This window comes from Strigops habroptila, chromosome 1 (genome assembly GCF_004027225.2).
Source record: "Strigops habroptila isolate Jane chromosome 1, bStrHab1.2.pri, whole genome shotgun sequence".
Taxonomy (NCBI): Eukaryota; Metazoa; Chordata; class Aves; order Psittaciformes; family Psittacidae; genus Strigops; species Strigops habroptila.
The window spans coordinates 148,276,650-148,292,708 of record NC_044277.2 but is presented as its reverse complement, the minus strand read 5'-3'; the positions used below and the strand labels follow the sequence as shown (position 1 = coordinate 148,292,708).

The 16,059-nt window shown below is 44.1% G+C and overlaps 1 protein-coding gene across 1 annotated transcript in view; it reads right to left on the bottom strand.

The window, feature by feature from the left end:
• LANCL2 (LanC like 2) overlaps positions 1–10,461 on the bottom strand; it is a 31,410-nt gene extending 20,949 nt beyond the window's left edge. The window contains 1 exon segment of the mRNA XM_030491453.1: positions 9,475–10,461. Within this exon segment, the coding sequence (XP_030347313.1) occupies positions 9,475–9,672 (198 nt within the window). The 5' untranslated portion in view covers positions 9,673–10,461.
• Positions 10,462–16,059: the final 5,598 nt, after the last annotated feature.

The window sequence follows — 16,059 nt, the reverse complement described above, 5'->3', positions numbered from 1 at the left end:
ATTAAGCACACTGTATGGGAAGATACATTACTGATTACTCCTTTAAGCCTATGGAATGTGGAAACAGTCCATTAACTAGAATTTATTGCCCTATTAACTTCCACAGGAGAGAGTATTCATGAAGTCCCTTCTCAGGACGATTCTGATTTGAGTGGGAGCATCAGGACCAACAGTCAAAAATGTTTGTGGTTTTTTTGTATTTTATTAAACAGAATCACTTATTAATCAGCTTTTCCTATTAACACATTTATTAATAACTATTTTATGTATTTAAACAGAGTTTAAGGGCTAGGTTTACTCATAGCACAATCTATCTACTACAGAGCTAGAGATGAAGAAACAAAAAATCTCTTCCCTTCCTGGGCTACAGGAAAAGCTTCTAACAAAATAGTGACGTACACAGATCTTGTGCCACCCAAAAATACTTCCTGAATGTGTTTTCCATCATCTATAAAAAGCCCCAGGCATACATCACTTGCCACCCATATATTAGTTATTCAGGAACAGCCAGAAGAGAAACACTCTAGGAACATGGAAGCCAGCAGAGCTTCCCCACCTTCCAAACCAAGAGCCACAACACAGTTAATCGTTAGAAAAATGGCATTACACAAGTGGGCTACTTGTCAGCTCACACTAAGTTACTGTTTTCTTAACAGTGCTTGATCTTCCACCTCTTGCTTCCCCAACCTGCTCCCAGATAGCAGCTGGAACAAAGCAGATCAGTGAAGGCCTAGTTTGGTGTTAAACACATCTATGTTTATGATTCTTTTTTTCACTGGAGAAGAAGAAATTAGCTCATTAGGAAAGTAAGTTTTTGTTTGATTATAATACATCCCAAAAGGGAAGGGTTCAGATAAATGATGGCTCCTGGATGCCACCATGCAACTTATTCCTCAAAATACCATGCTTTGTACTCTTGTTCAGAGCGGAACTTCAAATAAAACCCAGTGAGTTCAAACATCCACTCAACAGATTCTGAAATCAGAAAGATAACAGGAATTACACAAGTCCTCTGACACACCATAAGTTTTCAGAGTCAATGGTTCAAATCCATTTTATGATAGCAGGATAGGAAGGGAGAAGGAAATTGTGCCATTATCTCATGTGACACACATACCACTCTAGGAAGAAGCTAGAGCTCCCTTAACCTTCTCCAGTAACTCTAGAAATAGCAACCAAACACAGTAAGCATCTGATGTCTGTTACTCTTTGCCCTTAATATGGCGTTAAGCATCTTTTTATGGTATCAGACACACACAACATCCCCCCACTCTTTTAACTAGTTCAGTGAAGTCTCAACAAAAAGCAAAACCTTTCCCAAAGGCTCCTCTCCTTCAAAAGACAGCTATGCCAACGCTAGGGCATATGGTAAAACAGCATGAGGATATCCACACGGGTCCAGGCACAGCGGACAAGAGTGAACTAAGGTTGCAGACTCCCAGTTTATTCACCTACTGCTCATCACAAGCAGGCTGGTTACCTTTTTGTTCTGACAATACACTTGCTGTTACCAAATCAGGGTACTTTTCACCAAATAAAATTAGTTAAGAGGCAGGAGGGGAGAGCTAGGATAGGACATCAGGACTCCTGGTTCTGCTTTGAAACCTCTGTCCCATACAAACAATTTAGCTCAGGTTGGCATATCCTTCTCTCTAAAATGGGAATTGTAACATACCTGTCTTGATTTAGAGCTTGGAAAAGCACAGATAAAAGGATTTTACAATATTATTATTATTACTTATCAGCCCAAAGCTACTCCCAAGCTTATGCCAGTGTGAATAGGTTATGAGAGCCAACAGTTCTTCCCAGCTACTTCACCAATGCTCTGTTGCTCTGAAGCTTAACAACTGAGCACTGTCGCTGTTCGTTTGATAAGATTCCACTATAAGCTTGTAACAGATGCTTACATGTACTAGAATAAATTAATTACATAAAGAAATGAATGTTGAAAGGTGGCTTTGGGAGATTTATAAACCTCCTTAAAGGAATCTTATGGCAGCTTTACAGCTGAGCATAAAGCATGCTAATTCATGTTGAGCACAGATTGATTTTCTTGAGAAGCATATTCATTTCATGAGGATGGTTCCAGCTGGCATTCAGCCTTTTCTGCAGGTTACTCCTGTTATTCCTGTAGGGACAAACAAAAACCAGAAAGTCTGACCTCTGATATCTTTCATCACATTTACTCCTGGTTCACAGCAGACTGGGTGATAACAGGAGCTGAAGAGTAGTATCTTTAACTAAAGAAGGCTCTTTCCAGGAATTCAACTGCTGCATTACTTCTCTGCTGCTGCAGGAAGCACAACCACCATCATCCCAAGCACTGCTCAAGTTTTACATTGGCAAAACACAAAACATGAGAGCTCATTCCCCACTATACCCAACTGAACTCTGCACCATATTTATTACGGTAATAGGAAAGGCTCATTATCAGCATGAAATAAAAGTCATGCAGAAAAACACAAACATGTTGGTTTTGCGAATTGTTTTGTGATTTATTTGAACCATATCACTTTTTCCATTGCAGTGAGGCGGCATGTAAAGCTACCTCCCGATCCAAAGCCTTTTAAAGCCAACAAAAATGTAAGGAATGTAAGCATATATGTAACATCACCCACCTCTGGCACTAATGACATGGTGTCCAAACTATGCTGTTCTTGTCAACAATACCTGTTTCCCCTAGCTGTGTTCTTTGATTCGTAGGGTTTCAAAAAGAACTTACATCTTCTTGTGTAAACCCAGCACTAAAACTGCACACACAGGTTACAAAAAAATACACCATGCTGCAAATAAAAATCTCCTCATTAAACACACATTTCACTTGCAGTTGCTATTATAATAACATATCAATTCTTAGTGACCTGCCTCTTCGTTACAGCCATACTCAGCTTTACAGCCGTAGCTTTAAAACAAACCGGCACCAAGAGCAGATGAAGCAATGAGCAGCTGCTCTGTGTGTGTTTTATATCATGATCTATGGTAGGTAAGAGAAGGCTGTAACTTAAACTCTTGCATGCACATTGGGACAGTTATCACAGCGCTTACGTAAGTCTGACAATGCAACTGTGAGACCTCATGGCACTCTTTTTGTGGTTAGAAATAATACTTTGGCTTGACAGACATATGGTGAGTTATCTCATTTGCCTTTGTGAAAGACATTTAGATACTGATGTGTTTTTCAAAAGCATCTCTCAGCATTTATTTGCATCATGACACATCTATGCCAAGTAACTTGTGCAGACTCATGGTAGGACAATGGAGACCTGAGCTCAGCTTCTTCACAAGCTGCCAACGTACCAGTCTTTCTTGCCACCATCAGCTCCCAAAACAACATCTTGCTATCACCCTATTTTACTTCATCAGCTTTTGAGGGACTGATGCTATGTGCAAAACGAGAATGAAGAAGGAAGCGACTGATTCTGCAGAAGCAGCAAGAAGATGGCATATACCCACAGTGCTACGTACTGAACAATAAAAAAACCACTTTTATTTCATCTCGGTTCAAATAGGAGACATAACATGATGCTGAGTTTTCTTTCAGCCAAAGTGCATTTCACAGAGAAGAAAATGCAGCTCAAGTTGGCACTGCAGCAAAGGACTCATTCAAAAGCCAAACTTGCACAAGGGACATGACAGACACTGGTAAGGGAGAATGGGGTGGGGGACAACTCACAGTTCTACTGAAACAAGACATCCTGGATGTACTGAAATCATTGGGAGCTTTGCCACTGACTGTAAGGGAGCCAGGTTTCACACTCATGCACTGGAGCATGGATTTACTGAAGCAGGATGAGGTCTCATGCTCACCTCCACAGAGCTCCTGCAACAGCAGACCAGAAGGATGGCAGTAGTATACCACATGCAGAAATTAGCAAGGACATCTGGGAAGTGACCTACCTTTTTGTACAGAAAACACATTTTACTTTGGTTTTATCTAAATCAAATAGCAGTTATAGCTCCAAGAGCAGCTTTTTTTTTCATCTCTGAAAATACCAGATGCTAAGAAACTTCACCACCCAGCCTCTAAAACAGTTAAACACAGCTCTCTGCTACTACTCAGATAGGTCCTTCCAGAAACGAATGCCACTTCTGCAAAACCACATGCTTAATAAATGATTCGAAACACTGTTGTCTGTAGAACAAACACATTGCTCTGTTTTTCAGTGATCTGGCATATAGTGATAGTGGGGAAAAAAGAAAAAATAAAGAAGAAAAGAAAATAAGGGGGAAGGGAGGGAAAGAAAAAGGAAGAAATCAATAGCTATAGGCAAACTGCGACACTGCTTTACATGCCAGTTTAGGAACAGGCTTTAAATGCAGGCATCATCCTACCTCAGAGGAGATGAGGGTGTGAAAAACAGCGTTAAAAGGCAATCCATTCAAGTTCCAGAAAGAATTGTTTAAAGCATGTAAGAAATAATGAGACTGCACCTCTAATGCATTTGTGTGTAAAAGAAGCTATTTGTCTCATTGATGATTATGTTGCAAACCCCCCAAATCTTAAAGATTTAGATCATCATAAGGAGTCATCAAAACGTTTCAGAATATTGGTAACAAAACCAAACATGATTAGCAAACACTGAGGAACATTATCTTATGTTTTGGGAAATGGAGGCTCATAAAGTAAAAAGAGCAATACTGAAAATCACCACTCCTCCAAGTAGCCTAACATCATCACGATAGCTCTTGAAAACTAAGAAAACAGAAGTCTGTTGTGAGACAATTTAAAGTCACCCACCACACAGAGGTCTGTGCCCTAGCTGGAATGTTTTCAGGTGGTCCACAATTTGTACAAAAAGCTAAAACCTTTACCAATACTACCAAATTATTTTGATGCACAGACAGCAGATATATTCCAGATACTGAACCTGACAGCATATCAGTGTCTTGTGGTTAGACCCCAAATACTATCTGTTTTCATCAAAAAATAAGTACCTGTTATTGCACTTGCCCAGGCAATTAGCCATAGTAACAACTCATTAACACACAGGTCTGCAAGACAAAACTAGAAACCGGTGCAGAGTGGATGGACGTGAGACAATTTAATCAGAATTTAGGATTTGATTTTTAAAAGTATCCTCATTCAGAACTGGTTGACCAAAACCAAAGAGGCTTAACCATGTGGTTAAAGTGTTGTCCCGAGTAACAGAAGAGGCTTTCAGTATAAAAGCATGAGAAAAGTCCTAAGTGGCATTTGATGCTAATGTGTGCTGTGGAGAAGCAGCAGCACTTCTTCCTCTAAGGCTGTGTACACTAACCAACAGGAGTTAGTAATGGACAATGAAGCACAATAAACTGATTTTCAGACTCAGTTTTGACTGAGACTCGCAAAAAGCAGAACAAACCTTCCTTCAGCAGAAATGTGATGTGCAGAACTTGAATCCTCTACTAAGACAGCATGCACCTGAGATGGGGTGCCAAGAAATGGTAAAAAAAGTGGCAGTCTCAAGAAACATAGCTACCCCATCCCACATCTCCAGAAAAAACGTGGGAAGAAATATTTACTGGCTCTAGAGGCTTAATTTCACCTCCAGTGCAATGAGTGATGTGATTCCCACTCATTTAAGTGGTTGCAGGATCACTCCCAGAAGAAGGAGAACTTCCTGCTCTCAGTGAGACAACTAAAATGCCCCTAACTAAAATATAAAAAATACCACAGGAAGAGAAATGAAGAGTGAGGCAATGACAAAAAACTTCAGATTTTTTTTTTTAATATATTTTAAAGGAGGAGGAAGAGACTGAAAAGCCACATAAAGGAATTATCAGAACCAACAGGAGATTGAGAAAGCCCCAGGAATCTAAACACCACTAAATCACCCGAAGAATAATCTTAGTATTCTCTATTCTCATTAAGTGATAATCTTTGCTGGTATGCATCATTAGCTTTAAAACAGGTTCCCTGCAAGGAACCCCCTGTGAAGCCTAATTTAAGTACATTGTACATATTTGTCAGAACACACCACCTTTTATTAATATTCCTAAAGCATTATGGCACATCAGAAAAAAATTATCAAGAAAGAATTTCTCTAAAAAAGAAGTTTTTGTCTGGACATCCTAGTGGCCTATCCATGAAGTTTGAATCCAATTTTGCTGTTTTTCAAATATTAATACTTTCCCCGGTAAACAATTATGGTGAATTAAAAATTAAACTAAACAGAAAGACCTATTTTCCCATGAACTAAGGAATATGCTTTGTTCTGAGTGTGTAGCTGCCTAATCATTCCTCTGCCTCCCTGACCATTTCCATTTTGAAAACTTTTGGACCACTTTGAGATAACATCTATAGATATTCTTTTTCAGGCTAAGGTATCACTATGGGATCCACATCAAAGGGAAATGGGCCACAGAATATGTATTTAATTGAAAGATTCATAATTTTTTAAACAAATGCTTACATTTCAAATCATTTCTTATTAATATAGAAATAGTGCTCTCTGATGAATTATTATCTCCAGCTTGCTCACACAAGTTACAGAAGCAATTCAAGTCCATGATACTTTCATGGTGAAGAAATGTAGCTAAGAAAAAGTGAATTTCAACTACATGATCAGAGCCCACGGAGATAACTGCAGTGTTTACTGTGAATATTTTTAAGAAGGCCTCAAATTTTGTTTTCTCTTCTCCTGATCCTGTACTTTCTAGCTTTCTGAAGGGTACCTTATGCACACAAAGATGCTTCCATATGCAGCACTCTGTCCCAGTTGTCTCCCATTTCAGACAATGACTTGAAGAGCTTCTTGTCCTTTTATCAGCCAGACGAATTTTAGATGGCAATCGTGGCAGCTTACGAAATCAAATGGAGGGATTAATAATGCATTGCCTTACATGACAACGGCAGAGCCCCACACACCTCTAGCTGTCATTATGTGACTCAGTGCTCACTGCTCCACAAAGCAGCAGATGGGAGGGAGGAAGAAATCATGCAGTGCATTGAGGGCTTCTGATAGCTGTTCTCACCTTTAGGAAACTTATGCTATTGTGTACAGTGGTTTACAGAACAGACTTCCTAACCTGTGTAAATTTCTTCTGTCTTCACTGGAGCTTTAGGCAGGCAAAGATGTTTCTCTGATGGGACGGAAGGCTGCTAAATGCAAAAAAAGAACAACCAAAAAACCCAAAACGAGCACCAAATTTCAAACCAAAAACCACAAACAACAGGACCCCAAAATACTCATCACAAAGGCTCATAAAAGCGAGGCGAGTACCAGGATTAACAACATATAAACATGCCAAGAATACAAATACACATAAATATACACATAGCTATGTTCTAACCCAGAAATATGCAGAACAGTTTCTCAGATTTTGCAGATGCAGAAATGAAAGAAAATGTACACTCGCATCTGCTGTCTTCTATGAAATGCAGAGTTGAAAAATTCAAAGACCACTGAAAGGTGCTGTAGTTACATCACTTTAATGCGATACAGAAGATGACTTTTTCCAGAAGAGCTTCATACTTCTGAACGTAAGAGAGCCTGAACACCACCTTTTATCAAACACACAGCTAGTGAGGTGGTCAAAGATGTTTTGTGAACAAAGCTGCACAAATAGCTGCCAACTGCCACATGGTAACAAGGAATACCACCCACCACTGATGCTGGGAAGAAACATTTGTGCCCACTGTAAAATAGCACACTCATCTAGAGCAGAGCAGAACCGAGATTCCTAATGTGAATATAGGGCTAGGAATTCTTCACTAACCTACTTCAGCTCTGCCGCAGAACAATGTCTCTGAATTTGGATTAATTCAGGAATTAAAGATGAAGCAAATCAGAATTAAACTGTTTTGAAATACAGCTAGAATTCTCTCAAAAAAAAATTAATTTAGGAAGTTCACCTTCCTTCGTTATCAGTTCTCACTTTGGAAAGCCATAGTCAACTGACATCAGCAGTAAACGAAAGCTTATTTTCTCTTTACAGAAATGGGCATGGAGTGTGGGATCCAAAGCAGGTACATAAGACAGGCCTACAGAAGGCCTTAGAAAAAAGTTATTGGTATGTTTTTTATCAATTTAACAACAGTAAATAACTACAGCTGTTCTGTCATCTCCTCTCTGCCTTCCTATGTCAACTCTTGGTATTTGGATGTTTTTAATACACTGAACCAGATACAAAAGAACAAAGAAATCACAGTTCTCTTTCACAAAAATTAATAAAAAATAGATTTGTTTACCAGCACTGAGTATACTACCAGGGATTTTGTAAAAACAAAGGAGATTTCACTTCCAAACCCACCCTTGCTTTTTAAACCCTTTCAAGTGCCAAGTTCCGCTTTTGACAGCTGCAATTACCTGCAGCAGTAGGACAGCAATCCCCCAAAGCATTTTCTTTTGCGTGCTCTGCTTGGCTGCATAAATCTCAGCTGCAAGAACTTACTGAAACATTTCACTGCCTTGGACTTATGGTGAGCTGATGCTGCCCTGCTCATTCTTATGATATTCAGGAAGAATCCTACTCTCATTGCTGGGTATCACCATCCTCATCCCACCCTATCAGTAAGTCAACGTAATTTCTTATTACCACAAACAGAAAAATACAGAGCTGAGGTTAAAGGCTCTCCTTTATCCACCCCAGCATAAAGTTGAGTGAAACTCTGCTTCCCACTCAGCATGTTTGTGCTTCTACCAATGTCACCACGCAGTGTGTTTCACCCAGAAGATGACAAAGCAGCACACTACTGAACGATGAGGCTGCTCTAGGGCTACAATGACAGAAGGTCCATATTCTGGTATTCCTTCTGCAGCTTAAGCCAGCCTGTGTAGTAATAAGCAGAGTAGCTTCTATGCTTAAAGCTTAAAACACACAAGAGCTTCCCAACCAGCTCTGTGCAAGGCACTGAGGAGCTAAGTAAGTGCAGCAGGAAGACTGCGAACCTCATGCGACCAGCACCACCAAGACAGACCATCTGCTGGCCCAAACTGATTGCCAGATGCCTGCCATGGTGTACCTGAACCTATAAACGTGTGTATGCCAGTAAAAGCATGCCTTCAAGAGAACGGTCCAGCATCACCTACAGCCTGAGTGCGGCTGTCACCTAAGGGGCAACTCGTCTCTCCTCCCTTCCCTATGTGCTTTCTTTGGTGAAATACACGGGCAACTCGCACGAGGTGTGGCAGAACCACCGTGATAATCGCGGCACCGACTTCACTCGCATTCATGGGGGGAAATAAACAGCTTATAGCAGCCGCTTCCACCGACCCCGAGCCGTGCGGCCGGGCTGAGCTCCCCCCGCTCCTCCCCTCGGCTCACCCCGCCCGCCTCTCCCCTCCGGAGTCCTCGGGGCCGCTGCCACGCCGCGGTGGCGGCTCAGCGCTCCGCACCGGCCTCGGCAGGCCGCGGGCGCCACACCGCGCCGCCAAAGGCCGCGGCCGGGCCCGGGGCCCCGCCGGAGCAGCCCCAACGGGGAGGAAGCGCCCCGCGGGTGAGGCAGGGCCCGGGACGCGGCGCTTGCCTACGCGCCCGCCCGGGACTCACCTTCCCATCGGCGCCGAAGGGGAGGGACTCGTCCTCCGCCGGGAGCAGCGCCCTGTCCCGCTGGGAGTCCGCCGCGCTGGGGGCTGCCGCGGCTCCGTGGGGCTGGTAATCGGGGTAGGGGTTAGCGAAAGCCCGCTCCTCCATCTCCGCTTCGCCGCCCAGCTGCAGCTTCAGCCTCTTGGACATGCTCTCTCCCATCTCAGCCGGCCCCCGGCCCGCCTCCCCGCACGGCAAGCCGGCGGGGACACACTCCGCCCCGCAGAGCGGCGGATGTGCAGCAACGCGAGCGCCCTGGCCGGCAGCTGCCCCGGCTACAGCCGCCGCCCGGCGGGCGCTGGGGCTGGGTCAGGGTCCCGGAGCGCCGGTCCCGCGCTGAGGGGGCTGCGGTGGCAGTGCCCGCGGCCGCTGGCCCATTACCCGTGGATGTGGAGCGGCGATCGCGGCGGCGAAAGCATCACGCCCGCAGGGGCAGAGCGCGGCCGGGGCCGCGGCCGGACCCCCCCGCGGCGAGAGGCAGCCCGCCCGCCCGCGCAGGCTGGGTGGCACCGCCGCAAAGCCCGCCCGAGCTCCTCATCGTCCCCCGCCGCGGCGTCAGGCGTTGGGGCTGCTGCCGCCGCCGGCCGCACGCCGGGCAGCGGAGCGGGGCTCCCGCCGGCTCCTCCCGCCCGTCCCCCCGCGGCGGGGCCGAGCCGTCGCCCGGCGCATCTCAGAGGAGCGGCAGCAGCAGCAGGAGGGGGAAGGACAGCCCCAGGAGCAGGCAGTATGCCACCAGCTCCTTCGCCCGGGTCATCCGCAGCCTCCGCCGGGCCGCGCTCATCCGCCGGCAGCCCCTGGGCCCTGCGCGCCGACCCCCGGCCAGCCCCGGCGGGTGGGAGGGAGGCGGCGGCCGCGGCCCCAACGCCCGCCCTGAGGAGGGGGAAGAAGCGGGGACGGCCCTCGGCTGCTGTCTCAGCCGGCGAGGGGACGCAGCTCTCCGGGGAGAAGCGGGGGGGCCAGGGGGTGGCATCCTCCCCGCGTCCCGCCCTCGGGCTGCGGTGTCGGCGCCCATCCCAAAAGCCGAAACAAGTAAAAATGCCCCCTTCCATGCCGGTGCCGGCTGGGGGTTGAGGGGGGATCGTGTCCCGGGTGGGTCAAGCGTTTGTGTCTGGGATCCAGCCCGGGGGATCCGAATGCCGGGGCACCGTGTCAGCATCGATGTAACCCATCGTTTTATGGATGTCTCTCTCCATCGACAGCTAGGAGAAGAGCTCCAGGGGAAGGGGTACTGTACAGTAATAGTCAAAGATAAATCTTTTCTATTCACAGATAAAAGTTTATTCACAAATAAATGGTAGATTCTTCCCTGTGAGGGTGCTGAGGCGCTGGCACAGGGTGCCCAGAGAAGCTGTGGCTGCCCCATCCCTGGCAGTGTTCAAGGCCAGGTTGGACACAGGGGCTTGGAGCAACCTGCTCTAGTGGAAGGTGTCCCTGCCCGTGGCAGGGGGTTGGGACTGGATGAGCTTTAAGGTCCCTTCCAACCCAAACCAGTCTATGATACTATTCTATGCTATCGACATTGTAGCCTTCAGGAATTCATATTTCACACTGGAACACCCTTGTGTAGAAACAGCCTGCAAAAAGTCTGCAATCCAGCCAAACACATCACGAAATTGTGTAAAAGTACAGGCTCAGGAGACCTCATTATCCCATTAAATATTTACTCCTGACTATGCCATCACTTTTTGCTTGTAAGTCAGCCAGACCATAAACTATTAATTCAAGATCTGTGCAGACACTGTGCAGACTTATTGATCTTTTTTTCAGTGTGTAAGATTAAATAGAGGTGATGCCTGTCCCAGCATTGGCTTCAGTTTACGGTTGTTTGTAGCAATATACATGTGAATAAATGGGACATGGCCGTCACCTTGTGGCAGCATATAAATTTTAGGCAATACTTTATTTATTTCTAGAAATTGAGCTCATGACAAAGCAGAAATTCCAAGCACTTTGTCTCACAAGAGGTACTTTGTATTTGCTTTGGAAGTGAAAATAACCATCCGCTCAAAAATTACACAATTTATAATACCCTCTTTAATCTGAAAGGGTAAACACAGACTCTCTTAAAAAAAACCTCTTGTCTCTGTGTAGACATTTTGCTATGCAAAGAATGCATTTTCATCTTGAATGGTTTCCCTCCCTCAGTGAAAACCAGCTGCCTCAGTGCAGATGATTACATCCCCTGCGTCCAGCTCTGGGGCAACAACACAAGAGGGATGGGGAGCTGCTCAAGCAAGTCCAGAGGAGCTGGATGAGCTTTAAGGTCCCTTCCAACCCAAACCATTCTGTCATTCTATGACAAAAACAAGATCATACCAACCTGCTCAAGGCCTATAGATGAGGAGTGAAGGTGCTTCCTGCCACCTGGCATGAGCAGGTTCTTTTTCTTCCCTTTGTAGTGGTGAGTTGTGGGTTTGCACCCCTTGCCTTTTGCATTATTGCACAGTCTGGCTATCTGCACACTGCTGTGTTTAACACCCTGTTAAACACCTCTTTCTGGGGCATTTCATGGTCACTATTCTTCACCCTCGTTGCAATGTAGTATGTTTAGCCTCAAGCATACAAGCCTTTCTTTTGTTCTTAGCAGGCAGGATATAGTTCAAAAGACTTCTAGGCTGTTTTCAGTGGGTGATTTTTCCTTTACTCTTTTACACGTGATGCATACAGAGCTCCCACAGCCTGAATGGGAATCATGGATGAAGGAGGAGGAGAAGGTTGGGCTGAGTGAGGTGACAACCTCAGACATACTTTGAAGCCAGCATAAATTCACACCTTTCATGTAGCAGCACAGAGCAGGAGGCCTCGCCTACTGAAATCATGATTTCATGGTTGCTTTCATCCCAAATACGTCTAAAGGCTACCAAAAGTAATGAGCCCTCATCTTTTATTCCTGCTCCAGCTATGCACTCCTGTAACAATGCTGCCTTCTGCAGCACTGGCAAACATGCAGCCCTGCAACGAGCTGATCCAGCCAAAAGCTGACCTTTTCCTTCTCATAATGTAGGTGAAATCCAGTGAATGTTTCACTGAGGTCTGATTCCTACTTGATTACCAGTTTCTTCATGAAATCATGAGAACTGTTGTGTAACAATTGGGCTACTCATTCTTTACGCAGAAGGCATTCATAAACCCCTCTGTTTTACTTCTTCTGGCCTTTTCTTCTCTCTAATCCCTTGTACATCCTGCAGTGTCTAATATTGTACTCCCGATGGGACTAGTGCCAATTTTTTAGATAGTAAAATAAATTACCTGCTACGTTTTTGGGCCAGGAGTAAATAATCTGAATCCATGCAATAAACCATAGAATGGTTTGGGTTGGAAGGGACCTTAAAGATCATGTGGTTCCAATCCCCTGCCACAAGCCACATGCACAAACCATTCATGATGCTGTGCTTTCCCATGTATTTTACTGTTTAATTCCCAGTATGCATAGTAAATTATCCTAACAAGGAGGGAAAGAGCACTGTCTATCGCAGAGTCAACCCTAGCACACAGCTGTCCTTCACACTACACCCCATGAGAGCTGCATCATGTTGCAGTGCGACTGGCTTGCAGAATGAGTGTGGTGAGCAACAATCAGGAATCTCCAGAGCTCTAACCATGGCATGTTTAATGGTTCCTCTATCAGCTGTGTTCATTCTTATTGCAGTATAATAGTGCTCATTTATTTTTGTGCACAATGGCCCCAAATATGTGCAACAAACAGCCCCATCCATGTTTTGTTCTGTGGAGACAGGATGATGAGTATGTGACTTCAGCACCCATGGTAAAGCGCCTTGTAAATTCTGGGAAACCAGTGTAGCAGCTGGCATTAATATGATTTCATTTCTAAATATAGATCTATGAGATTCAGCAGAAAAACTGAGAGAAGCAAGAGCTTCAGGAATGGACCCTGCTAGTGTGATATGTAATGGAGAACAACGCTGTAAAATGCTTTCTTCAGTATTTACCTGTGGAAAAACAGGTATGGCAATTTCTCAGCTGGCATTTATTAGGACAGCAGGTCAGTGGAAACGGGGCAGTTTATACCTGCTGCAAATCCAGAATCATTTATATATAAATGAAGTCTTTCATACTGACTTTTGCTTTCTCTCTCTCTCTGGTCCTTTCCTCTTCAGCTGTGCTTTGTCTGTGCTGCATCCTTTGTGCTCTGCAGCAAGCCATTTTCTCTTCTAGCACTAAACAAGGATCTAGCAGAAAGGGAGGCAACAGTGCTGCTGTCAAAGGGATGCGGGGCTAGAGGAAAGGTAACAGAGTTGATGGTTAGGTAATAAAAGAGTGGATTTGGGACTGATCCTAACGGACATTTCTATAAACCATGTAGAGAAAATACAGAAAAAAACAGTCAATTTTGCAAAGAGTGATTAGAATGTTGTAGTAGAAGGCTGAAGTGATAGAAATAGGCAGCCATGAATGTGGGATTGGTAGTTTTCAGTAGGGAGAAGGGGTGTATGGACCACAGTCCAAGGTCATAACAACTCTGCCTGCAGTAAAGCTGGTCAGTCACGCTCAAAAAGTAGGCAAGAGATATGAATACAGATCTGTATCTGTTCTAGGGAGGAGACAGAATGATTAAGGACCGTGCTTGCAACTGAACAAAATGGTTATAGGTGGCTCATGATGCAATTCAGTGTAAAAACAAAAAAAAGGGGGGTTAACTGTTCAAGGAGGAGGGGTTTGGAGCAGCCTTCCTAAATGCAGTGAGGCTTTTCAGAAATACCTCCATAAGCATCTTTTTTTTTAAAAACCAAAAAGCTCTAATGTGGTGGTTGTGAGCCGGTAAACCAAAAGTCTTATATTCCTGTGCCTCTGGGAAATACGATGGTCTCAGCAGATGTGAAAGAGCTCCTCCTTATTCATTAACAGCTTCTACTAGCCAGTGATTAAGAGAGCATAGTTGTTTTACTTCTTTCATAAAATTCCTGCTGAGGGAGGTATATTGGCAAGTGAGATGGTTGTAATACTCACTGAGCTTCTGGTGAGATATCCTACAGCAGGCTTTTAAAGTCTAATTGTCATTAATAGTTCTGCACATGCGGTGTTTACGTGGGGATGGAGAGCAGGCATCTAAACCTGCTTAGAGTTCTGCCGGGGGAATGACGAGCCAGATCACTGGGCTGACAGATAAGAGAAAGTTAGAAAAGGATGGATCTAGGCAGCTTTTCATTGTATGGCTTAAAGGGAGATTTCTGTCTGAAGTGAACTCCCCATTCAGACAGTCTCCTGACATGTGTGTTTACCTCCGTAGCTCTCTCCTGCTGTTTAACTGTACAAATATTTCTGTCATCCAGTATTAAACTTCCAGGTTTAACAAGAATGAGAAGACAGGTGAAATATAAAAGTGGTGCCCTCCTGAAAGCAGTTTAAAATCTGTCAGTCTGACATAAAAGAACCTACTAACAGTGCCATATTTAGATTTCTCCTAACCTGAACAGGTAAGGAATTTATGTACATGTGCTCCCCCTTTTCCCTCAGATACTCTAGCTTTGAAGAGCATTTTGGTCACAGAATTGAGGATTGACTTAGTTGTTGTGTAGTCCCTCCATTACTGTTGGACTGGATGCAGTTCACCATAAGGCTGAATATGAATATCCCTCTGCACTTCTGAAGATGCTAAGTAGAAGTCAGAGTACAGAAATTTGTATGCTTGAATACTGTGAGTGGTGATTGCTAACACCTTAGAAAGATATAAACTCTGCTGGGGTAACTGCATTGACTGGTTTAGGTTTCCTGAAGTAACAAAACAGACTAACAATCCTTCTCTGCATGTGTGTTGCATCTCAATTGCCGCATCACATCAGAATTAAGCAGATCACCTTTGCAGATTTCTGGAGTAATGCTGACCCTTATCAAGTAGTACAAGTATCGTTGTATACAGACTTAAGCAGGACATGCTTTGCTTTTTCATGTCTTTTGTTTGACCAGAAGCTACACCAGATTTCAGACACGGGGTTTCTTAACACACTGGGCCAACTTCTGTAAAAATGATAGATTCCAAGGACTAAGAGAAAGGAAATGGTTGCAAAGCAATTGATCATAGCTTGCTATTTTAAGAAAAGGACAGCATGAGAGAAGCAAAATAGAGATAATGGGCTTCAGTAAAATAGATGTTGAGAAACTCAGGGAATCTTTAAGAGGATTCTCTTGGAAAGATAATTTAAGGATAAAGAAATGCAATTACTGAAGGAAGCTGTATTTAAGACGCAACAGCAAATTATTGTGCTACGAAGGAGAAAGGAATCAGTGTAAGAAAAAGGAATAGCTGCAGCAGAAGCTCTTTAAAGTCTTGAATATTAAAAAGGATTTATTTACAAATTAGGAACAAGGACATCTGGATAAAGCTGAGTGGAAAAAAGTGATCAAAAGTGTGTGGTTGAGCCTAGAAAGACAAACTACGCAATGACTTACTACTATTGAGGGTGATAAAAATAAATTAGTGTGAAAAGACTGCATGAGCACTAAAAGAGCAGAAAAAGGCAAAGTAAAAGTCAGTCCCATTTCTTAATAGGGGAAGATTGCAAATAATGGATCATGATGAAAAAGCCAAGA